Here is a 23,692-nt window from a genome sequence, read left to right as displayed (position 1 = left end):
TTAGAAATTATTGCTGGTGAATCATGTAGATGTTACATCCATGTCCTCATCTCCCACCGTTTTTTCACCTCGGTACATCCTGGCATCCCGCCGCCCCACATCTGGAGCCTGGTACCCCGTGCCCAGGTCTTCGGTCGCCTCCTGGTGGCCACATGGAGTGGACGTTTCTTTGTATTTGTTCACTTTCTCTCCTTCTAGCCTTCGGCAGTGACCGCTAGTTACTAAAAACATGGTTTTCCCTTCCATCTGCTTCTGTAGTGCAAAGCTCACCTACTTCTCTTTTCCTGTTTCTCATCTCCTGCTCTCACTTCCGTCTGCTGGTTCTGCTTCCCTTTTGTGCCCCAGAAGTGTGGGTGTTTCCTGGGCTCCGCCCTTGACCCTGGCTTTTCCTTCTGTGGAGCATTTCTTGAGTTCCAGCCTTTTGCCCAGGACTGAATTGACCCCTTCAGAACCTCCTGAGCTTGCAGTCCAGGTAGGGGTGGGGAGGTGGGGAGAGCTTTTCTCTCCCCTTAACCTTTTGTCGCTTTTGCCCACAAGGTCCAAATGCTTAGAAATGACCCAGAATGCCCGTTAGGATGGGATGCTCAGCAGCTCACCCCTTTCATGCACATCCCAACACATGATTCTGACCCCGTGGATGCCAACTGTCCTGCACTAGGTAGGCGCTTTGCATGTATTAGCTCATCTAATTTTTCTTACCTGTGAGGGGTATGTATGTAATAAGAACAATGACGCCAGAGTAGGAGTCCTCTCCATTTTACTGATAAGAAATCTGATTGTTTCCTCAGAGAGTCCAAAGTCACTTGTTTGGTAGACTCACAGATGACAGAGAACAAACCAGTGGTTGCCAGTGGGGAGAGGGGAGGGAGGAGGGGCACGTGAGGGGTGCGTCCAACTCTTTGCAACCCCAAGGACTGTGGCCCACCAGGCTCCTCTGTACATGAGATTCTGCAAGTGAGAATACTGGAGTGGGTTGCTATTTACTCCTCCAGCGAATCTTCCCAACCAGGGATCGAATCCAGGTCTCCTACACTGCAGGCAGATTCCTTACCACTAGGGAAGACAGGGGTAGTGGGAGAAAAGGATTATTATGGGATTTTATGACATCATGTGGGAAACTTTTGAAGATTGTAAAGCACTACAGAACTTAAAGAATCTTTAATTCAATAATAAAAATAATAAAAAAGTCACTTGCTTGAGATGGCGCAGTAGGTAGAGAAATTGGACTTTGAATCCAGATCTGTGTCCGAGGCTGCACTGCCCTGCCCTCTCCCTTCCTTGGAGCTTGGGCACAGTTTTCCTTCTTTGGGCCTGTCCTCGTCGGTCTTGCTTTCCTGGCAGACTTCTGTACATCCTTTAAGGCCCAGTGTAGATATCCCCTCCACTCAGATGGCCTCCTTGCCTTTGTGATGTTCATCCTGTTCTGCGGTGATTACGTGTGCATCTGTTTCTTCAATCCCATGGTGAGACTGTGGAAAGAAGGGCTTTTGTCTCTCTGGTGGTGGTACCCTGTGGAGCATCCTCCCCCTCGCGGTTACCTGGTCCCGATCTCTTTTCCCCGGTGGTTGTGTCACTCTCTTGTGTGGACCCAAGTCATGGGTAGCAAGCCCTTAGCAACTCCCCAACCTCTATCCCAAACAGGAGCTTCTGGTATCTGGTGTTTGACTCTGCTGCTAGATAGAATCTGAGCTCCTGAGGGCAGAAACCTGGTTGGCCTGGTTCTCTGCTGTGCTGTCAGCACCTGGAACAACAGCTGACCTCCCCAAGTGTGTGTTGAATAGATGAATGAACACGGTCCCCTGAGACGTTTGATAGCCGAGCTCACCCCTGGACAGTCCACATGCCCTCTGCCAACGTAACCACCCAGTGGCCTGTATGGAGAGTCTTTAGGTGCTGAGGCTCTGAAACCCTTGTTCCCCTCTGGCCTCTGGCCCACATTCCTGCCCTGGAGTCCCTAGGTGTCTTCCTCTCCAACTGAATTTGATGCCTTGGCTTTTCGGCTTCTGCTCAGTGGCCTCAGCAGGGCCAAGTCCCCAGAGGCTTGTGTGTAAGGCAGGGTTGTTAACCTTAGCATTTTGTGTTTTGTTTCATCAGTGCATTTGAAATTAACTTGCCTGACATCCTGTTTTAGTTCTGGACTTAATTTCCAATCATCTGTCTCATTTTTCCTCATGCACTTATTCTTTTTTTTAATCATCTGTGTATTTCTGTAACTGTCCTTGCCAATCATAAGTTATCATAATCCTTAAAGATAATGACGAACACTGGGCTTTTATTGTGCCAGAAATTGTGCTGAGGTCATTGTATCAGTTTCCTGTGGCTGCTGTAACAAATGACCACAGACTCAGTGGTTTAAAACAACATAATTTCTCGTCTTAGAGTCTGGAGGGCAGAAGTCCAAAATCAACCTCACTGAACTAGCATAAAGGTGTGGGCAGGACTGTATTCCTTCCAGAGGCTTGAAAGGAGAATCTGTTTCTTTGCCTTTTTTGGCTTCTACAGGTTCTGCATCCCTTGGCTTGTGGCCCCTTCCTCCATCTTCAAGGCCAGCAGTATCTGGATGAGTCCTTCTTATGAAGCCATCTCTTTGATTCTTCTGCTTTCCTCACTTCCATATTTGAGGACCCTTGTGATGACATTGGGCCCACTCTAGTCATCCGGGACAATCTTCCCATGCTGAGACCCTCAATTTAATCACACTTGTAAAGTGTGCCATGGACATGCCCTTTGCCATGTCCAGTCACAGAGTCACAGGTTCTGGAAATTAGGGTATGGACATCTTTGGGGGCTACTGTCTTGCCAGCCAGAGTCATTTAATCCTCACTTTATTTCATGACACCATGGCCCCATGTGGTACCAGGGTCCTATTGTCATTCCCATTTCACAGACAGGAAAACTGAGGCTCAGAGCCAGGAAAGCACCAACCCTGGGTTGCATGGAGGTGGAACTGTGTTCCTTACCCAGTGTCTGCCCTCCGGCCAACACTCCTGACGCCCTGCTGCTTCCCAACACGTGCAGCTGAAATTCTTTTGAAACAAGGAGGGAAGACCATGGGCGAGCTCTTTTCTTTTTTCCCCTTCTCCTCCCTCCCCCAGTTTTGTTGAGAAATAATTGGCATGCACCACTGTATGAGCTTAAGGGGTACAGCATGATGGTTTGGTTTCCATGTATCATGAAATGATGATCTTAATAGGCTTAGTTAACATTCATCCTCTGATATAGATACAATAAAAAGAACGGAAAAAATATTTTTTTTCTCCTTAATAAGAACTCTTAGGAGCTATTCTCTGAACAGTTTGCCACAAGCTCTTTTTCTGAAAGCCAAGGGGCAGACCGGAGGCCTGTGCCTCTGGCTGGAGGCACATTTCTAAGAATACACAGCTCAGAGGTAATTTTTCTGCCTTTGTTCAAGTGGAAAACCTGTGATGGTCTCTGGGGAGCAACACTCCTTAATTCAAACGCCTCCATTTTTCCTAGGAAAGATTTCTGACTCTGCTGCTTTTGACTGAAAGGATGGCCCTTGGAGGTCATCTGATCTGACCCGGAAGTAGTTTTCTTCCCTTTTTTGGGCTATAATTCTACCCTGACTCTAGAATGGAGTGTATTGTTCAGGATTTGAAAATAAAGGAAGCTGCTGGCCAGGGGCTGGCCAGGGGCCCCTCTGGGTCACATGCTGGGGCTTCTGGGGAGGAGGGAAAAGAGTCAGACTTTTGTGAGCCCCTGTGAGCCCCCTGCCTGATCAAGGAGGGCCTGTGTTCACTCTGTTGAGCTCTTGTAGCCCTGAACTGGAATGCCACTTGCACTGTTTTTTTAAATTTTATTTATTTAGTTTTGGCTGCGCTGGGTCTTGGTTGCTGCAGCTGCATGCAGGCTTTCTCTAGTTGTGGCGAGGAGGGGCTGCTCTCTAGTTGCGGTGCAAAGGCTTTTCATTGTGATAGCTTCTCTTGTTGCGAAGCATGGGCTCTAGGTGCGTGGGCTTCAGTAGTTACAGCACGTGGGCTCAGTCGTTGTGGCACAGGGGCTTAGCTGCTCTGTGGTATGTGGGATCTTTCCGAGCCAGAGATTGAACCCATGTGCACTACACTGGCAGGTGAATTCTTATCTATTCTTATCTGGACAACCAGGGAAGCCAATTTAAAAAATATATATATATATTGAAATATAGTTGATTTACATCACTTGCTCTGTTCTTGATTTGGCAAAATCTAACTGCCATGTGTTCGATTTGGGGAAAGTAACTTTTCTTCTTTGGCACTTTGTTACACTCATTATCCAACAAATGTACATTGAGGACCTACTATGTGCCAGGGACTCTGGACACTAGGGAAGTTGAGCAATCCAGATCACAGAGCTTGCATTCACAGAAAATGCAGGGGCAGCTAATAGACAATCTAGCAAATGTGGTCTTTTCAGAATGAGATGAGTGCTAAGAAAATGAAATGAAGCAGTGGGCCAGAGACACATTGTGGGAAGGCCACTGTTAGCCAGGTGGTCAGGGGAGGCCTGAAGTGGAGGGGACACGAAGGCAAGACCTGAATGAAAAGGAACTGGGCGTGCGGGTACCTGGGTGAGGAGTGACCCCCGCAAAAGGGGAGGGCCTCAGACCATGCATCCTGTAATGGTCCAGCTTCCAGAGTATGTAAAGAACTCATACAACTCAACAAGACTGGTATTGGAAAATGGGCAAGGGATTCGAATGGACATTTCTCCAAAGGAGACATACACATGGCCAGTAAACACATGCAGAGATGCTCAGCATCAGTAGTCATTAGGGGAATGGAAATCAAACCACAATGAGATGTGACTTGACACACACTAGGGGGCTGTGATAACAGGAGTTGTAAGGTGTCGCGAGTCAGAACCTTCGTGCATTGCTGGGGGGAAGGAGAGCTGGTGCAGGCACCGTGGGAAACAGCTTGGCAGTTCCTGAAAGGCTAAGCCTAGCTCTTTCACGCCTTAGTATCTACCTGAGAGAGATGAAAACACACAAAAACTTGTGCGTGAATGTTCACAGCAGCATGATTCACAGTTGCCCCAAAGCGGAAACCACCCAATGTTCATCAGCTGGTGAAGGGATACACAAAATGTGGTCCATCCGTGAATGGAATATTAATCACCCATAAAAAGGAATGGAGTACTGATTCATGAGACAGCATGGGTGAACCTTGAAAACATTGCTGAGTGAAACATTATGCCGAGAAGTCAGACGCGAAAGGCCGCATGGCATGGGATTCCATTTATTTAAAGTTTCCAGAGCTAGCAAGTCCGTGGAGATATAAAGCAGGTTTAGTGGTTGCCAGTAGTGAGGATGAGGGACAAAGTGTGACTCTTCATGGCCACCAGGTCTCCTTTTGGGGTGATGAAAATGTTCTAAAATAGCCAATGGTGATGGTTGCGCAACCTCATGGATATACTAAAAACCAGTGAATTTTACACTTATAAGGGGTGAATTTTATGGTATGTAAACCTCTCAGTTTTTAAAATGTAAAGAAGAAAAGCGGTGGGAGGAAGGCAGAAATCCAGCAGTGTGATGGCCTCGCAGTGTGCAGGGAACGGGGTCAGAGGTGGGGCTCAGGGCCATGGCCACGACTCTGATTTTGCCTCAACGGCCTGCATTTTATTCCCACAACTTTTGTCCACGACCTTGTGGAGTTTCGCCTTTGGCCTTCCTGTGGTTCATTAGCAGGTCGGCCTCTCTGGCTCTGCCATGTTCCTCTTCATGTCAGACTTGCCTTTGCCCAGGGCGGCTGTGCAGGTCCATGTGCTCCAGATGTGCTCAGCCCCGCCACGTGCTCGCGCATGAACTTGCTCTCGCGCGTGAACTTGCTCTCGCGCACTCTCGTTTCCCGCCTCCCCTGTGCGTTCCGCCATTGTCGTCCACATCCTTATCGTCACCCTGTGCCATTTTTAGAGCCTCTGGCTCTGTGCCAGGTTCAGTTCTGAGCTTTCCTTTCCACAGTTCAGACGAGGATTGATGGCGAGACCCGGCACCAGCCCCCACGGCTGGGTTTTCATCTTCCAGTCCAGCGCCTGGCACCGAGCTGGTGTCCAGGGGAGTATTACGTTGCCAGCAACCTTTCCTCAGAAGTGGGTCCTTAAAACGGGAAAGTCTGTCTTGGATACTCATGTGGGTTAGTAGCTGTGTGAATCAATAAAAGAGTGGGATGAGTCAGCTGTAAACGTGTGGGCGAACTCGAGGGCTGCAAGTGTCAACAGCCACAGGGGGGTGAAACCCACTTGTGTGTTTGTCCCCACCACGCAGGGGGCTCGGAGACAGGGACTGAGAAGCTACCCCTCCCACCCCCAGCTTAGAACATACAGGATCAGAGACGGGATGCCACAGGTCCCTGGTCACACAGCAGAGAGAGGCAGAGCCAGGGCTTGAACCCGGGCCTCCTGGCTCTCTGAGCTGCTGAGGGCTGGTGTCTGCTTTGCTCTTCTGGGGCACCGTGCTTGGCGATGTGAGCAGGGAAGGGCGAGAAGAAGGCCCACGTGATGCAGGCATTGCTAATCCTAGCAACACTGTGGTGGTGGGCTGCCCTTCCCATGCACTTTTATTTACAGGGCACCTTTGTCCAGATCAGTCAATTGCTACCTGTCTGTTCTCATCTGATTATTTCTCCCGGTCTCTTCGTTAGAAGGCACACCTTTAAAATCTGGGGAGGGGATTGGTTTTATTCTTACAAGACAGAATCTCCCATTGAAGTGACCCAGCTGAGGACTGGGGACTGAAATGCTTCTAAGCTGCTAAGATAGATGGGCAGAGGCTCCTCATTTACTCAAGAAATGTTTATTGAGTGTGGGCAGTGTGTCAGGCACCGTTCTGGGGCCTGGAGATGTCCTCCTAGGGGACAAAATGCCTGTCCTCCTGGGGTAGGGATGAGCAGACTGCAGGAGCCCTAAGGGATGTCATTCTGAGCCATTCAACTCTCGTTTTACACCCAGTAATACTAAGCTAATTATATGCTCCTCTAGCCAGTGGCAAGTCACAAACAGAGAGGCCGGTAGAGAAAGGCGTTTTGAACTTGCCCACTGAAGCTGGTGCTCTGGTCTTTGGAGTTCTGTTAGAATTTAGCTCTTAAGTTGTTAACATAGCCCCCTTCTTCCTCTTTACCCAGTTAGCTAGATGAATTCTAGTCGTCCTTCAAGACCCAGATCCAACATCGTGGCCTCTGTGAAGCCTGCCCTGATCACTGCCCCCAGGCAGAGTTAATTTCTTTACTTCTTTGATGTTCCCCTCTGCCCTGTGATGCCTTGTGGTCATGGTGCTAACTTCACTGTATTCACATGCTTAGTTTTTCTTTTTTTGCCCTGCTAGGATTGTGTATTCTTGGAGGGTTCGGACTGTATCTTATTCAGCAGTCTTTGAACCACAAGTGTTTGTCAAATGACTAACAGCAATGGAAGAAACAGAAAACCTATAGGAGAATGCAGAGATGTAGCCCAGGGCATGTAGTGCTCAGGCAGTCAGGCGCTGAATCCTTCAGTGTCTCCAGAGTGTCTCCTTGTCAACGAGGCTGTCGTGGACTCATAGCCTCCAGGAACTGGTTGCAACCACTGGTTCTCTAAGTCAGGAGATGCAGTTGGCTGTAGCACACCGACTTCCATTTAAGGAAGTAAAAGTAATCATAAAAAAAAAAGTTCTGGTGCTTTGTCACTGGGGGAAAACCTTTAGCTGTCCTGATCGTTTCGGTCTCCTGATCGGGTCCTTCCCTGAGGGTTCTACTGAAGGAATCATCTTTCTTTTCCTCTGGTTATCCTATACTCCATTTTCTTGTGTTCTGTGTCAGACTAGGAAAGCGGGGTCATTCATTTCACAAAAATCCAATGGGAAAGGAATCATTTGAGATATCTCCTGCTTTGAGGAGGGGTGGGACAAAGCGTCAATGTGCATGGGCTGTGCGAACTCATATGCAAGGACTGTATACACATCCACGGAGCCCTTGTCCTCTGTGTCAGAGAGAGGGGCCGTTCCCCCCACTTCCAGGTCCTCATCTGTGGCCGCCTGGTCTCCCCTGTTAGCAGCCCACTGGAAATGATGCAGCTGTGGCTTCTGTCCAGCTGTCCCTCTGCCCCAGGCGGCAGGATGTTTGAATTCTTTCCTGTTTCCTTTCATGCCCACTCTGGGGAGCTTGCTCGGTGGAAGCTGACAGCTCAGCTTTTTTGGTGTGTGGGTTGTTTTCTTCCTTACTGAACCTTGTTTGCATAACTTCTTAGGGAGTCTATATAAGGTAAGGGCAGCTTCAGCCCGACTCTGGGGCAATTTCCTGCTGTCTCCTTCCCCCTTTCTTTTGTCTTGCTCTGAACTTCAGCACTGGGTGGAAATTATGAAATGGTTACTTCTGTCTCTCTTTTTTCTTTCTGTTGACTGGTAGATGTTTTGTTGGGTGCCTGCTGTGTGCTTGGCACTGGAGATGTGACTCGAATTGGACAGGTATGGAAGCAGCTAAAAAGATCAAAGGACGTGCCCCCAAAGTTTTGCTTAGGTTCCATAGGGAGTTTCCTAGGCTATTTTGGTGGTGAGGGAGGTTTTTTGTTTTTTTTTTTTGCTTGTTTGTATTTCTAGTTATTCTACACCTCATATGTGTTTTGTGTGTAATGAAAAAAAATTGCTCAAAACATTTGCAAAAGTGTGAGAGAGTCACACTGCTTGGCTCATGGCAGAGTCTCAGTCGCCTTTGGGTTTTGTCCTCTGGCCAGTGCCAGCTGTGGGAAAAGGTAGAAGGGAAGACAGGTCTTTTTGGGAGGAAGATGAGGGCCCTGGATCAATGTGGATCCTGTGTCAGGGTCGCCATGGCGAGAATATTGAGTGTGACGGATCAGACTGCCCCTCAGTGATTCTGAACCTCAGGAGATTTCCGTTGTGGCTGGGAGGTGTGCAGGAGGGCAGGGAGTCCTCCAGGGCTTGGTGGGGACTGTGTGCCGTTCATAGTTTTTGGGAAGATTTTTAGAGCAGCTCATCCCTGAGGCCTTGGTGATTCCAGAGACATCTGACCTCCCTTTTTTCTTCACTCCTCTTCCCATGCCCTCTGTGGTCATGTCTCTCTCTTTGTATCATTCCATGTCCTTCATATCCCCTTGCAGGATAGAGGAGGGTGATAGAGGAGGGAGGGGGAGGAAGGGGCTGCAGAGGAGAGAGCGCCTAGTGACCGCTGCTGGCGTTTCTGAGCACAGTTCTGCCAGGCAGTGTCCCAAGAACTTTACATGCAGTGACTTTATGCTGCAGATTAATGTACTTAATATGTGACGGCGAGAAGCCTTGAAAAGAGGAACAGGACTTTGAACCAAGTGGGCCCTGTCTGGGGTCTCTAGGTCCTGGGGGTCCTTAGGGCTGTGGGATTGGCTGGTACAGATGTTTCACACTGATAACCCATCCTTGACCTGTGATGAGGCTACATAGACCAATGAAAGGGTCAAGTTCTTTTGAGAGGGGACTTCTATTAACACCCTATAAGGACCATCTCTTCATGGACAAGACTCTTCCTGGGCGGGAAGGGGAGGGTGTCCACAGCCCCGAATTGAGGCCACCACAGCGAGGGCCCAAAGGCCATTGACGGTGTTCAGGGACGGGGCTCCCGACCTTGTTTTGTCATTGGTGGAGGGCTCCCCTGAGATGGGGCTCTATGTGGCTTTTTGTGATGCATTTGGGAATCCTTGTTAGTGTACAAGGATTAGTGTACAAGTTAGTGTACAAGTGTGTCAGTAGACACACAGAGGTCACAGAAAAGCTGTTAGTAGTGCCGTGACTCAGCAGCCCTTTTTCTAGAGACCACTCTTCTTTGTCTTGGGCTGTGGATTCGAGGGGAGGGAGAGTCTCTGGGGGACAGTCCTGGTGGTCTTTGATGGTGAGATGCTCAAGGAACCATGCCTCGAATTCTATAAATTACAACATTGAGAAGACAGACCATACAGGAAGCTCCTTTATATGATCACTTCCTTAAAATGAAAGGGTGTGGGTGGGGAGGATGGGGGTGGGGCTGAACTCTGGGCATTTCAGCTTTTCTGCCCACAAGACCCTTGTCTCACCCTCTTTCCCAGCCAGGGGAGAACAGGTCCTCTGAGTTGAAAACCCCATCTTCTGCTCTCCTCACCTCATCCTCTAGGTCAGTGGTTCTTAGGCTATGGAGGCATAAGAATCTCCCCCAGGGTCTCTTTTAAACTGACTTCTGTTTAAAAATGGCCCCGTTCCTAGAGTTTCAGAATTCACGGTCTAATGAGTTCCTGGGAAATGATGTTGCTGCTGGTCCAAGGAACACACTTTGAGAGCTGCTGCTCTAGATGGAACCAGGAAAAAGAGATGTCTGGTTTCTTGTCACTTCACCTCTCTGAGCATCAGTTTTTCTATCTGTGAAGTGGGATTGTGGGCAGTGCTGACCAGATAGAGAGGTTGCGATGAGAAAATGTGCAGTCACACATAAATGCTTAGGATGGCACCTGCCGGGTAGCAAGCTCTCAGTGAACAGCTTCTGTTATCTTCAGGACCCTCGTTCGTCTTATCTGTGCCCCCTAATGCTTGGCACTGTGCTTGGCACACAGTAGGCCCTCAAGAAATCTTCATGAGACCAGCGGTTCCATGACCATGTGCCTAGGAGGGCCCCTACTTTGAGACCCAGCAGAGTGAACGTTAAGTTGGTGGATGCAGAAAGCCAGATCAGAGGCCGGAAGGCACGGAGGCTATCCCCTGGGGTTTGGCAGTGGAGGCCACTGTGGACCTCATTTCACCAGACAGGTGGGGAGAGAAATACAGTCACCAGCCCCATCAGCCAAGCCTTTCACGCTCTTTCTTTTTCATTTAATCCTCAATATGCCTTATGAGATATATGTGACCCATTTTGCAGATGAGGAACTTGAGGCTTGGAGGCATTCAGGAATCTGGTCTTATCACAGAGCTGGGACAGAATGGGGATGAGTTTCCAGTGGATTCCAAAACTTGGATTCAACCTGGATGCTGTAGACCAGAATGTTGAGACTGAATGGTTCAGGGGGCAAGCAGGTGTACACAGCTGTTCTGGGACCTCTCTCAGAGGGGGCTCAGGGTGTGTCCTCTGGTGTGAATTCAGGGCCTGGGTGCCCCCATTGGGGTTATCCAGAGCTGCACCTTGACTCCTCTGCCCCCTCAACCCCAGACTGGGAAGATGTGCCACTGAGTCCCCCGAGTGCCACCCCGGGGGTGGCAGTAACCTCAGGACCAATCTTCTAGCCAAGTTTGCTATCCCGGTGTGTAGGCGCCATCACATACATTCACACTCATGCATGAGCATGCACGTACACACAGACAGGCACACACAGACACACTTCATATACGTGTGTGTGAGGAGGTCAAGCTCTCCCTTCCAGGTGATACACCTGTGCGCACATCTGTGTTTGATCTGCCCAGTTTGTTCAGAGGAGGGAAGTTAGTGACTAAACGAGAACTTCCTCCTGCGTTGACTAGCTGGAGGTCAGATGGGCTAAGAACCTCCTTTAGGAGGCGTGAGGGCTGGAGGTCTGTGTGGGCAGCTGTGCAAAGGTCTGCCAGACCAACAGGTTTTCCACGTCAGACTTTCCGCTGACTTTTCAGTGTCATGCCACATCCCGAGCAGCGGACATTTGTAAGCAAAATGTGACCCTCGGATTTTCAAAAATGTCAGCAATCTTCTCGGCCAGACCAATGTCAGATAAGCACCAAACTGCCACCCAGGAAAGTGGTCTCTCCTGCTGTGATAATTTAAATGACACTGGCCTGCAGTTCTGGAAGATCTTACGGCCATGTCCTTGGGGCTGGGGGTAAGGCGTCTGTCCTGTGACAGGTCTTAGGCTGGTACTTGGGACACACGGTTTGTAACTTTCTTAGTGGCTTTGGCCAGTGACGGAGCAGTTGGGATCCAAGTGTGGTCACGGGATCCCAAACATCCAGACTGACCAATGAGGTAAAGGGAAATAGAGTGGTTGCTGTGGAAACAGGCTGCAAGTTCTTTTGCTGGTGTTGTCTTGGCATTAGCAAGTCAGGAGGCATCAGATGTGTGGTCCGCCTCCCCCTCAAGTCAACGCTGCAATTTAATTAAACACTTTGGAACTGCTTCTCCTGATCCTCCAGTAACACTACTCAGAAGAACGCACTGGCTTCCCAAATGCAGCCTCCAGTGCCAGGAAATACAGGGGAACGAAAGGGCTCCTGTACTGGCCGTGCGTGGTTGTGTGAGTTTCAGTTCCTCAGCCCCACCAGCCTTATTTCCTGTGCTCACACCTCACCCGCAGCTCTACTCCAGGGAGAAGGTTCTACGGGGTCGGGCCAGACAGGTTTCACAGCATCCCATTTTATCCTCATGGCTGATGCAGAAGAGAGGTGTAAAATCACCTAATTTGGAAACATCCCAAAAGCCCATCAGTGGGTGCATGGACGAATAGAAGAGAATGTGGTCCATCCATACGATGGAGTATTAGTCAGCCATAAAAGGAACGAAGTACCAGAATTCCCTGGTGGTGCAGTAGATAGGAATCTGCCTGCCAGTGCAGGGGACATGAGTTCAATCCCTGGTCTGGGAAGATCCCACACGCTGCGGACTGACATGTCGTGTGCCACAACTGCTGAGCCGGAGCTCTAGAACCTGTGAGCTACAACTACTGAAGCCGGCAAGCCCTAGAGTCAGCACAGTGCAACTGCTGAATTCTGTGCACCTAGAATCTGCTCCACAGCAGGCGAACCCACCGTGATGAGAGACCTGCACACCGCAATAAAGGGTAGCCCCTGCTCGCCGCTACTGGAGAAAGCCCTTGCAAAGCCATGAAGACCCAGTGGAGCCAATAAATAAATAAAGCCTTCAAGCTATTAAAAAAAAAAAAAAAAAGGAATCAAATGCCGATCATGTTTCCACATGGATGAACTTTGCCAACATGCTGAGTTGAAAGAAGGCAGACACAAAAGACCACATGCTGTAGGGTTCCTTCCATCTGTAAAACGTCCAGAAAAGGCAAATCCAGGGACAGAAAGTAGCTGAGTGGTTGCTTAGGACTGGGGGGACGGGGGAAGGGTGAGGAGTGATGGCTGGTGGGTAGGGGTGATGGCTGGTGGGTAGGGGGTTCTTTTGGGGGGCGATGCAGATGTTCTGGAATTAGACTGTGGTGATGATGGCACCATATTGCGTATGTCCTAAGTGCCACTGACTTGTATGCTTTAAAATAGTTAAAATGGTGAATTTTTTGTGGTGTGACGTTTACTTCCATAAAAGGAAAAATGGAGAGGACCAAAAAATCACCCCATTTTTCAGATGAGGCCAACTGAGGCTCAGATGTCTGGGGATTAAGTCAGGTTGCTCTGGAGTTAGAGATGGCACTCATGTGGTCTCCTGTTCCCAGACTTCTCCTTCCTCATTTCCCATAGCCAGTCAGTCACTTGTTTGGTTGATAAGTCATATCTGACTTTTTGCGACCCCGTGGACTGCAGCACACCAGGCTTCCCTGTCTTTCACTATCTCCCTGAGTTTTCTCAAACTCATGTCCATCAAGTCAGTGATACCATCCAACCATCTCATTGTCTGTCACCCCCTTCTCCCCTTGCCCTCAGTTTTTCCCAGCATCAGGGTCTTTTCCAGTGAGTCAGCTCTTTGCATCAGGTGGCAAAGTATTGGAGCTTCAGCATCAGTCCTTCCAATGAATATTCAAGGTTGATTTCCTTTAGGATTGACCGGTTTGATATCCTTGCTGTCCAAGGGACTCTCAAGAGTCTTCTCCAGCACTACAGTTTGAAAGTGTCAGTTCTACAGTGCTCAGCCTTCCTTATAGTCCAGCTCTCACATGCATACATGTGCGACGTATGTTGGTCACTAACCCCTTTTAACTTGGCCCATGAAGTGTCCCTGAGACCCGTCTTTCTTCTCTGTCCTCACCACTCTGTCACCCACTGACCCCTGTGGTCAGGTCCTGGGATGGGCTCCCACCAGCCTCCCATGGCCAGGTCGGGGGGTGGTTCCCTAAAGGAGGAGGGCTGGGCAGACACACCTGAGACACACCTTGGCTCCAGGCTGGCTTGTCCTTGGTGCATTACCTTGGGCATGTCACACGACCTCCTGGCTTCATCTCCCAAATGGAGGTTTAGATGTAGATGATGGTGACCATGATGTCCCCCATGGCCCACCTCCCCGCATCCTTATGAAGACCTGATGAATACTAACCCATAAACTGAAGGGTGCTGTGTCAGCGTGAATGGCGATTATGATCTGTTTCCTTTAAGAAAAGCCTGGATATAGAGTTTGAATCTGGAGTCCGTGCCCTGTCGAGCGCTGTGTCTTAGCTCCCCCGGGTCAGATGGTTCCCTGCTAGACTGGCTGGCTTGTTGTCTAGGATGAACTTGGGCTTTGAGGTACTAACCAGCCAGTGTGGACTGTCTCCATCACACTCAGAGGGCTGGTGGTCTTGATGGCTCAGACAGTAAAGCGTCTGACTGCAATGCGGGAGACCTGGGTTTAGTCCCTGGGTTGGGAAGATCTCCTGGAGAAGGAAATGGCACCCCACTCCAGTATTCTTGCCTAGAAAATCCCATGGACGAAGGAACCTGGTAGGCTACAGTCCATGGGGTTGCAAAGAGTCAAACACGACTGAGCGACTTCACTTTCACTTTATACTTTGTGTGGGATTCCACATGGAGGCACCTGGAATGATTCTAGGATCAAGACGCCTTGGTTTTTGTTTGTTTGTTTATTTATTGGCTGTGCTGGGTCTTTTTTGCTGCTTGAGGGCTTTCTCTAGTTGGAGAGAGTGGGGGCTACTCTTTGGTTGCAGTGCTCGGGCTTCTCATTGCGGTGGCTTCTCTTGTTGGAGATCACAGGCTCTAGGCCACGAGGGCTTCAGTAATCGCGGCACATGGGCTCAGTAGTTGCAGCTCACGGGCTCCGGAGTGCAGGCTCAGCAGTTGTGGTGAAGAGGCTTAGTTGCATCTTGGCATGTGGAATCTTCCCAGAGCAGGATCAGACCTGTGTCCCCTGCATTGGCAGGTGGATTCTTAACTACTGGACCACCGGAAGCCCAAGATGCCTTGGTTTTAAGAAATAAAGTCGTGAAACCTCGAAGTGTGATCCTTTGACTAACAGCATCAGTATGACCTTGGAGCTAGTTAGGAATGCAGACCCCAGGGTCCCGTCCTAGACCTGCCGAATTGGAATCTGCATTTAAGTGAGATGTCAGGTGATTCAGATACACACAGTGCTTGGGAAACACAGCTCCACGAGTCGCTGGGTCCCTGAGAAATCCTAAAGCCAGCAAGGAAAAGCCGTTTGAGAGCATGAGCTGAGTCAAGGGGCAGGTACAGGATGATTAACCCCAAACCATCAGCACTGACTCGATGGACACGAGTTAGTGATGGACAGGGAAGCCTGGCGTGCAGCAGTCCATGGGGTCGCGAAGAGTCGGACATGACTGAGCGACTGAACCAACTGAGCAGCAGCCTGCATCCTGGCCATCATCAGGGAGGGGCTGAATCGAGACTTCACTGGTAACTGCAGTTGACATGTGAACTGTTTAGGGAGTAATCTGAGTAAGGATATGTGAGGCCTCAACTAAAAGGGCTGGATTTTGGTGCAAAACTGAAAGGGGTCCTGATTAAATGGGGACATAAAGTATGTCTGGAAATTGGTGCTCACCTGGCAGCAGCTGGGGGTGGTTCTGTTCCCCAGGGAACACCGGGTAACAGCTGGAGACGTTGGTGGTGGTCATCCTGGGGTGAGGGTGTGATACTGGCATGGAGGGGGCAGAGGCCAGGGTTGCTGCTCAGTCCTCCAATGCACGAGACGATCCCACCAGGAAGACCCACCCAGCCCCAAATGACCGGAGTGCCGAGGTGGAGACACACGCATGCGCACGCATCACCCCCTACAACCCCCCCGCCCTCCACCGCCATGTAACAAGCACAACACACCTGGTGGAAAAATGCTCAGAATTCTTGATTGGCCTAATTGTATGGCCACAATCTAAGAATGCCCAGGGGGCCCCAAGCTGAATCCCACGCCAGAAGCGGGGCCACTGTCTTTGTTCCCTGTCCCCCGACCCCCGTTCGGTCCTCTCTATTGTGTGGCTTTCCTGTTCCAAATAGGGCCTCAAAGATTTGGGATAAAAACAGTTGACCACCTTTTGCTCCCTGAATCAGATTCAGAATTTGAGGCATGGCTGTTTGAGGGGAGGGCAGGGTGGCGGGCGTGGCAGCCAGAGAGGCCTGGGCTCCCTCTGCCTGTACAGCCTCCGGAGCGTCCTGGGGCCCTTCTGCGCCTCCCGTCTGTGAAGTGGGCATCTCCGCCTGCAGCGCTGTTGTTGGGATCGAAGGAGGGAACAGTGGCTCCTTCTGTGTCGCTCTGGGTGCCCTTGAGGTTCAGAGCCCCGCCTGGGGAGTGTGGATCTGGGTGTTCTAACTGAGCACCATGCCTTCCTTTTGCTGTTGGTGCAGATGACGTCCGATTGTTTGCCTTCGTGCGCTTCACCACGGGGGATGCGATGAGCAAGAGGTCCAAGTTCGCCCTCATCACATGGATCGGCGAGAACGTCAGCGGGCTGCAGCGCGCTAAGACTGGCACCGACAAGACTCTGGTGAAGGAGGTGGTGCAGGTAACCGTCTTTGTGTTCTCTTAGGGTCCGGGGGGTGGGGGTCACATTCCGCAAAGCGTCACCATCCAGTAGGGACACAAGGGGCTGGCCTGGCTCCTTGGTCCATGACTTTGAACGTCTCGTGCGAAGTCCTTGGACCACCAGCGACACTGGTGAGAGATACCCCAAATTGCCTTCTGGGTACGGTAGCCGCATTTGTGATCCTGACCATCGAATACTAGGAACGTGGTGGCTGGTGTCTGCCTTTCTGGGTGGGGCAGGCAGCTCATGGAGAAGGAGGCTGGAGGAATGACCAAAATGGCGCCACTTCCTGTGGGTGATGGAGGGCTTCCAGCCGTGGCCATGAGGATGCAAAGGGAGAGTTCATGAGTGCCCGCTGAATGGTGTCTAGCACACAGTAGGAGCACAATGACATTTGATGAATGAATAAATGTCAACCACATGGGCACCAGCAGGGGTTTAAAGATGACTTTGATGACCCTAGAATGACAATGGCTGCATCAGCAATGGCAAAGATCCCTAGACTGAGTAGCTGGGCGCTGGTGGTAGCTGATTTACTCCTGTGTCCCTATTAGACTAGAGGAAGAGGGGGAAATAGTGTACCTTGCTTTTGTCCCTGGGGTTCCAAACAGCTCTACCTGTAGAGCTTCCCATTTTAAAGTTCTGTATTTTTGCATTCTGGACATAAAAAAATTGACACTATTGGAAATTTCCAAAGCAGGTCATTTGAAGCTAGGGCCTGGGGTCATGCTGAGAAACAAAAATCCAAATTCTAGGGCTTCCTTGGTGGCTTAGTGGTAAAGAATCTGCCTGCCAGTGCAGGAGACATGAATTCAACCCCTGGTCTGCGAAGATCTCACATGTTGTGGAGCAACTAAGCCTGTGCACCAAAACTATTGAGCCTGGGCTCTAGAGCTGGGGAGCCATGACTACCGAAGCCTGTGCGCCCTAGAGCCCGCGCTCCTCAACAAGAGAAGCCCTCACACCACAACTAGAGAGTGGCCCCGGCTCCCCGCAACGAGAGAGAAGCCCGCGCAGCAGTGAAGACCCAGCATAGCCTGAAGAAGCAAGTCAATAAAGTCATAGAAAAAAGTCCAAATTCCAGAACCATAGACTGGGGCAAGGAGGTGGAGGGGAGAGGGTTTTCTCCCTACCAAAGGGATCTCCATCTTGCAGAAGGATTTCCCAAAACCCATGATATGGGGTGGATGGCTAACTTGTACAGGGCTTCCTTAGAGGTGATGCAAATATTCTAAACTGTTCTAAAATCTGTGGTGTTGGTTGCTCATATCTGAGAATATACAAAAAGCTATTGCATCCTAAAAAAAAAGAAACGCACACACACACAAATCTGCCGAGTGCAGTGTGGTGTCCTGGGTCGGATCCAGGACACACTGGTGAAATCTAGAAAAACTGGTGAGATCGGAATGAAGTCTGGGGTTTAGTTGGTAGTCGTGTTCCAGTGTTGGCTTCCTGGCTGTGACAAACACACCACGGTAACTTCAGATGTTCACAGTTGTCAAATGGCCGTGGGGTGCGTAGGAACTCTTGGTGCTGTCTCTTACAACTTTCCTCTAAATCCACAACTATCTCCAAATAAAACTTCCGTTAAAAAGTAATAATAGGAGAGAACTCCTATCATTCCATTATTACGGCCGATTTTTCCTTCTCTCCTCCCAGTCCTGTGGGTGAACGCACTCCCCTCTGCATTGCTACAGTCACAGCCTATGAATCACACCTAATCAGCTTCTTTTTTCCTAACATAACATAATTACGTAAATTATGTGTCTGCAGAGTCTTTGTAATGAACGTTCTTCTGGCTGCCAACAAGTCCGGTTTCGCAAGTGTACTGTGATGGATTGAAAATCCCCTCGGTGTTGGCCTCTTAGTTGCTTCCCATTTTTATTGTTATAAATAATACGTTCCAACCAGCATTTTAATACGTTCAGCTCCTTCCCGCCCTACACTGAACTGTTTCTTTAACGCGCCTTTCAGGAGGGGGAGTGTTCTGGAGTTAACAGGGGTGAAAATCCCTTTAAAAAGGAATAGGCTAGGACTTCCCTGGTGGCCCAGTGGTTAAGACTCTTCCCATCCAGTGCAGGGGGCACAGGTTCAATTCCTGGCCAGAGAACTAAGTTCCCATGTGTGCTGACGTGGCCAAAAATAAATAAAATGAAATTTTAAAATATTTGAGCCAAAAATTAAAAAATAGATATATATTGAACATAAAAAAAAAAGGTATAGGCTGTCAAATTACCTCCTAAAGGGCTAGCACTATGCCTGGGGTGTGGTAAATGTTCCATAAATGTCATTCACTTCCTAGCCTAATCAGCATTACCAGCGAATACTGCAGTTGGCACCCTGTCCAGGACTGGCACCCTTTCTTTGGGCAGCCGCCTACTCAACCCCTCGGGCTGTTTTTCTCCTGGACAGTTGGAGGCTTTAATGGTTAACCAGCTTTCAAGGGTCTCCTTTGTGGCAATAGAATGGAAAATGCAGAAGAATGCATGTCCACGATCAGAGGTCTCCCGCTGGACTCCACCATCCACGCTTAGCCCTCTCATCAGCCAGCCCGGCATGGCCGGAAGAACAGCACGCACTGGGAGAGGGTGTTTGCTGGGGCGCATCCAGTGGGGGCGGTCTTTGAATCCTGCAGAACCCCTGTTTTCTTTCCACTTTTAAGACTGTGGTAAAATGAAATAACGTAAGATGTTAGCCCTTTTGGTGTGCCGTTCAGTGGTGTGACATACATTTATGTTGGGCGGTCACCGCCATTGTCCAAAAATTCCAGAGCTTTTAAAATCACCCCCAAAGGAAACTCTGTCCCTAGTAGCAGTTTGCAGAGTTCCTGTTACATCTAAAACTCTTCTCAGTTTGGTGAAATGGGTGGAGAGTGGTTTGGGGAAATATGATTTTTTGGTGGAAAGACTTCAGTTGGGAGTATTGATTATAATTCATTTGTTTGTAAACTCTAACATATTGCAGCAAAATGGGAATTGCTTGGCTCTCTGAACTAGGAGTTGCAGGGGTTGCCCGCTTGCGGTGTGGCTGGATCCAGAGCTGAGCCGTAGCTTCTCTTCTTTTCTCTTTTCTCTCTCCTCTGTGTTTGGCCCCAGGTGGCCTCTGCAGCAGGAGAAATGGTCCAGGCCTGGTGGCTGTTCTGGGTCTTGATCCCGGGGGAAGAGAGACTCCTCCTCCCTTAGTGTCAGTCATTCCCTTAAAGCGATCCAGTTGGCCCAGCTGAGGTCACATGCATGTCCTGTGGGGCCGGGAGGTGTGGAGCCTCATGACTGGCAGCTCTGAACTGATTCCAGTTGTTAAAAGAAAAGGATGCTGATATATGAAGAGCATAGCGGATGCTTGCTTGATCTTGAACTGCAGGTGCGATGTGATGTTTTGACCATTACCTTTTGCATTTCCCACCTCTTCATTTAAAAAGGTTTATTACCTGAAACTGTTACAAGACCTCACATTTATACTACAGTTGTAAATACAGCCATTTATGTTACAGAGGGTCGATTTTACTGCTGTAATGGTATCTTCTGACAGTCATTAAAATCTTGCTGATGCTGGCAGGTCAGTTTTCCCCTCTGCTTAGTCGGGGGGGCACTCAGAGCAGATGTTCTTTAAGGGGTCTCCAGATGGCCATTCTGGATTCCTTATCTTGGGGACAGGATCACATCCCCAGCTGCCTTTTACCACTATTTCCATGTGAAGAATAAATGGATTGAGTTTTAATTTAAGATTATTCCTGGCCTTTTTTTAGTAATAATAAAACTACTCCACATCCTTATGCTTTGTATGAAACGTTCAGTTCAGTTCAGTTGCTCAGTCGTGTCCGACTCTTTGAGACCCCATGGACTGCAGCACACCAGGCTTCCCTGTCTGTAGAGCATGTAAATGAATGTTGTTGTTCGGTTGGTGAGTCAAGTCCGACTCTTTGCAACCCCGTGAATTGTAGCCCACCAGGCTCCTCTGTCCATGGGATTCTCCAGGCAAGAATATTGGAGTAGGTTGCCGTTTTCTCCTCCAGAGGACCTTCCTGACCCAGGGATCGAACCTGTATCTCCTGCATTGGCAGGTGAATTCTTTACCACTGCACCATCGGGGAAGCCCATAAATGAATGTAGAGCCGCTGAAATCAAGAAGCATGGGTCTTTATGCCACCTGCCTGCTCGTGGGCAAGTCGCTCTCCCTTCCTGGACCTCAGTTTCCTCATTTAAAAATAAGTTGGATTGGGACTTCCCTGGCCGTTGACTTTGCCTTCCAGTGCGGAAGGTGTGGGTTCAATCCTTGATTGGAGAGCTAAGATCCCACGTGCCTCCTGGCCAAAACACCAAAACAGAAAACAGAAACAATCTTGTAACAAATTCAATAAAGACTTTAAAAATGATCCACATCAAAAAAAATTTTTTTTCTTAAAAAAAAAAAGAATTGGATGAGTTGACCTGCTGTGTCCTGTTTGTACATATTCTGAAATAGTTTCATTTGTTTAGGGGGTACTTTGTTTATCATAGTGTATTACTTTTAAAGGAACCTTTTACTTTGTCAGTAGAAGAGACAGTGTGCCGTGCAGGGGTCTGGGGGTGTAGCCTTTGGAGCCAGATGGAGTGAGTTCAGGTTTCAGCCCTGCTGTTCAGTGTGCAGCCCTGGGCAAGTTGCTCTCCTCTGGGCCTGATGTCCGAAGCAGGGCTGGTATAGTATCTGCCTCCTGGGGTTGTTGTGGGGATTGAATGAGCGACTATCAGGAAATGCAATTAGAACAGTGTCTGGCAGCATCCTGGGAGTGTAGTTGCGATTACTCCCAGCTTTCCTGGTTCGACACCACTGTGATACACAGCTTTCTAGTTTCCCTGGGGGCTGACAGGTCCACATGCTGAGTCCCTGACCTGGGGCATGAATCTTACTTTTGAAGCATCCTGCCTAACTCTTACAAATGGCTTGGACAAAAGTCACATCCGTCAGCAACACAGGAAGGTTCCAGCCTCACTCACCTTTGCTGGTGCTAACTTCAAAACAATCCGAACCTCACCTGGGGCCTGTGCCTAGGTGCATCAGCTAGGAGAGTAACCCTAAGCGTAGCCCTGAGCAATAAGACTTGCATCAAGCCATGGCTAACAAGCAGCCGGCCCGGGTCTGGAGCCCCGAGGAGTCAAAAGTCAGCAGGTTTGATGGCGGGTCCCTAGTCTGTGTTCAGAGCCAGGCTGAGATTCTGAGCAGCCTCTGAGGCTGGTGGAGAACAGGACGAGGCCAGCAAGGCTGGGGGCAGCAGCGGGGTGCCAGCCTGGGCGAGGGTGGCACCCAGACTTGGGCCTGGAATGCGCTGAGTGGACAGGGTGCGTGGCTGCCTCGCCACAGCCGTCGTCTGCCGCACAGAAATGCCTGGCTGGTGCCGGCGACACAACACCCAGCCCATTGTCCCGGCGCCGCTGCAGGGTGAGAGGGACAATGCAGCAGCCCCGTCAGAGACCAGCCTGCGCCGGGCCAGGCTGTCTCGATTTAGAAACGGACTCGGTCGATGGAGCATTGTGCTGGCCTTGCAGAAGCTCTGTACTCACGTGGTCCTTTTATCTCTTTTTTTATTTTTGAACATCATATGAATGCTCACGGAACCAATTACCCGGAGGTACATCTCGGCTTTCAGCTCTGGGAAGAGAACAGCAGGGAGTGTTTCCTCTAAGGGAAAGTGAAGGTGGGAAGGACGGGCCTGTCAGTGACTGCATGGAGCCAGCAGTGTAACGTGTACCCTGAAGGCTTCTGAATCCCAGGAGCAGGGGCAGTTTACACGCTGGGCCCGTCCACCCACAGGGCCAGGGCCAGATGTCCTAACTCCCTTCCAGGAGGGTCATGTTTATGTACAAGTGTGGTACTTATATTAATAACAAGAGGTTTACTGTGCCCTTGCCTTACGCCTGGCACTTTGAAGGACTTTCCACATATTGAAATTATTTCTTCTTCACAAGGCCAGTTCTGCCATCATCTGCATTTTATAGATGAGGAGTCTGAGGACTGGGGAAAGTTGGGGAATTTGCTAAAGGTCCCCTGTGCTTGCAGACTGGCTAGGGACCCCGACTCTGCCACTTCAGCCCACTACACGTTTCCCAAAGTCCTCTAGCACCAAGAAGAATGTTCTGAGGCCAACATACCTTTTGGAAGCTACTTTTATAGACTCGCATGACACGTTAAAGGCTCTGAGAAGATCTGCAGGAAACAAACATCTTACATTGATTTTTAAAAATACTGACCTGGTTCTTAATCTTCCTTGATGTTAGAACTTTTTTTTTTTTGAAACTGGAAACTGAACATCATTGCACAGTGTTTCTTTCTTTTTTAAATACTGCTGTGTCAAATGGAAGAGATCATGGGCCTAAGGGGAGTGAGATCCAAGTTGATATTCCAGCATTATTAACCTTTCGCCCTAGTGAAAGTGAAAGTCGCTCAGTTGTGTCCGACTCTTTGCGTCCCCATGGACTGACTATAACAGTCCACAGAATTCTCTAGGCCAGAATACTGGAGTGGGTAGCCTTTCCGTTCTCCAGGGGATCTTCCCAACACAGGGATCGAATCCAGGTCTCCTGCATTGTAGGCGAATTCTTTACCGGCTAAGCCACAAGGGAAGCCCCTTCGCCCTAGGACCTCGGGCAAGTAACTTTATCCGTAGAAGCTGTTCTCACTTAAAGAGAATGTAGATTCTCACATAGCTGTTGGAAGGATGAAAGAAAAACAAAATGAAAAGGTTTCTCCTTTTAGTGACTGATGAACGCCTATCATCCTTCACAACCCTGATTTTTTTTTTTTTAACAAATGTGAATAAAACAGATTTATTGAAAACACGTATAATGCATGTGGCCATTACATTACCCATAGTATAAACTTTTAGAACATATACTTTCAGTACTATGAATTACGATTCCATGCAGAAAAAAAGTCACACATATTATTGCTGAATGAGTGAAATCTAACAGATGTCTCTGATGTTTCTTTGCTTTCCTTCTTGTCAAAAAAAGAGAACACACAAATCTCAGAAAACAAAAGTAGGCCAAAATATGAATAGAAATTTTCCCAAATAGAACACACAGGTGAAAAACAGACACATGAAAAACAAAAATTAACATTAAGACGA

At 49.2% G+C, this 23,692-nt stretch overlaps 1 protein-coding gene across 1 annotated transcript in view; it reads left to right on the top strand.

Annotated features, from left to right (window-relative positions):
* Positions 1-23,692, top strand: part of COTL1 (coactosin like F-actin binding protein 1) — a 44,347-nt gene that overhangs the window by 8,052 nt on the left and 12,603 nt on the right. Inside the window, 1 exon segment of the mRNA NM_001046593.1 lies at positions 16,412-16,569. Coding sequence (NP_001040058.1) covers positions 16,412-16,569 — 158 coding nt within the window.

Source organism: Bos taurus, chromosome 18, assembly GCF_002263795.3.
Source record: "Bos taurus isolate L1 Dominette 01449 registration number 42190680 breed Hereford chromosome 18, ARS-UCD2.0, whole genome shotgun sequence".
In the NCBI taxonomy this organism is placed as follows: domain Eukaryota; kingdom Metazoa; phylum Chordata; class Mammalia; order Artiodactyla; family Bovidae; genus Bos; species Bos taurus.
Note: the sequence above shows the minus strand (reverse complement) of the source record. Positions and strands in the feature narration are given on the sequence as shown.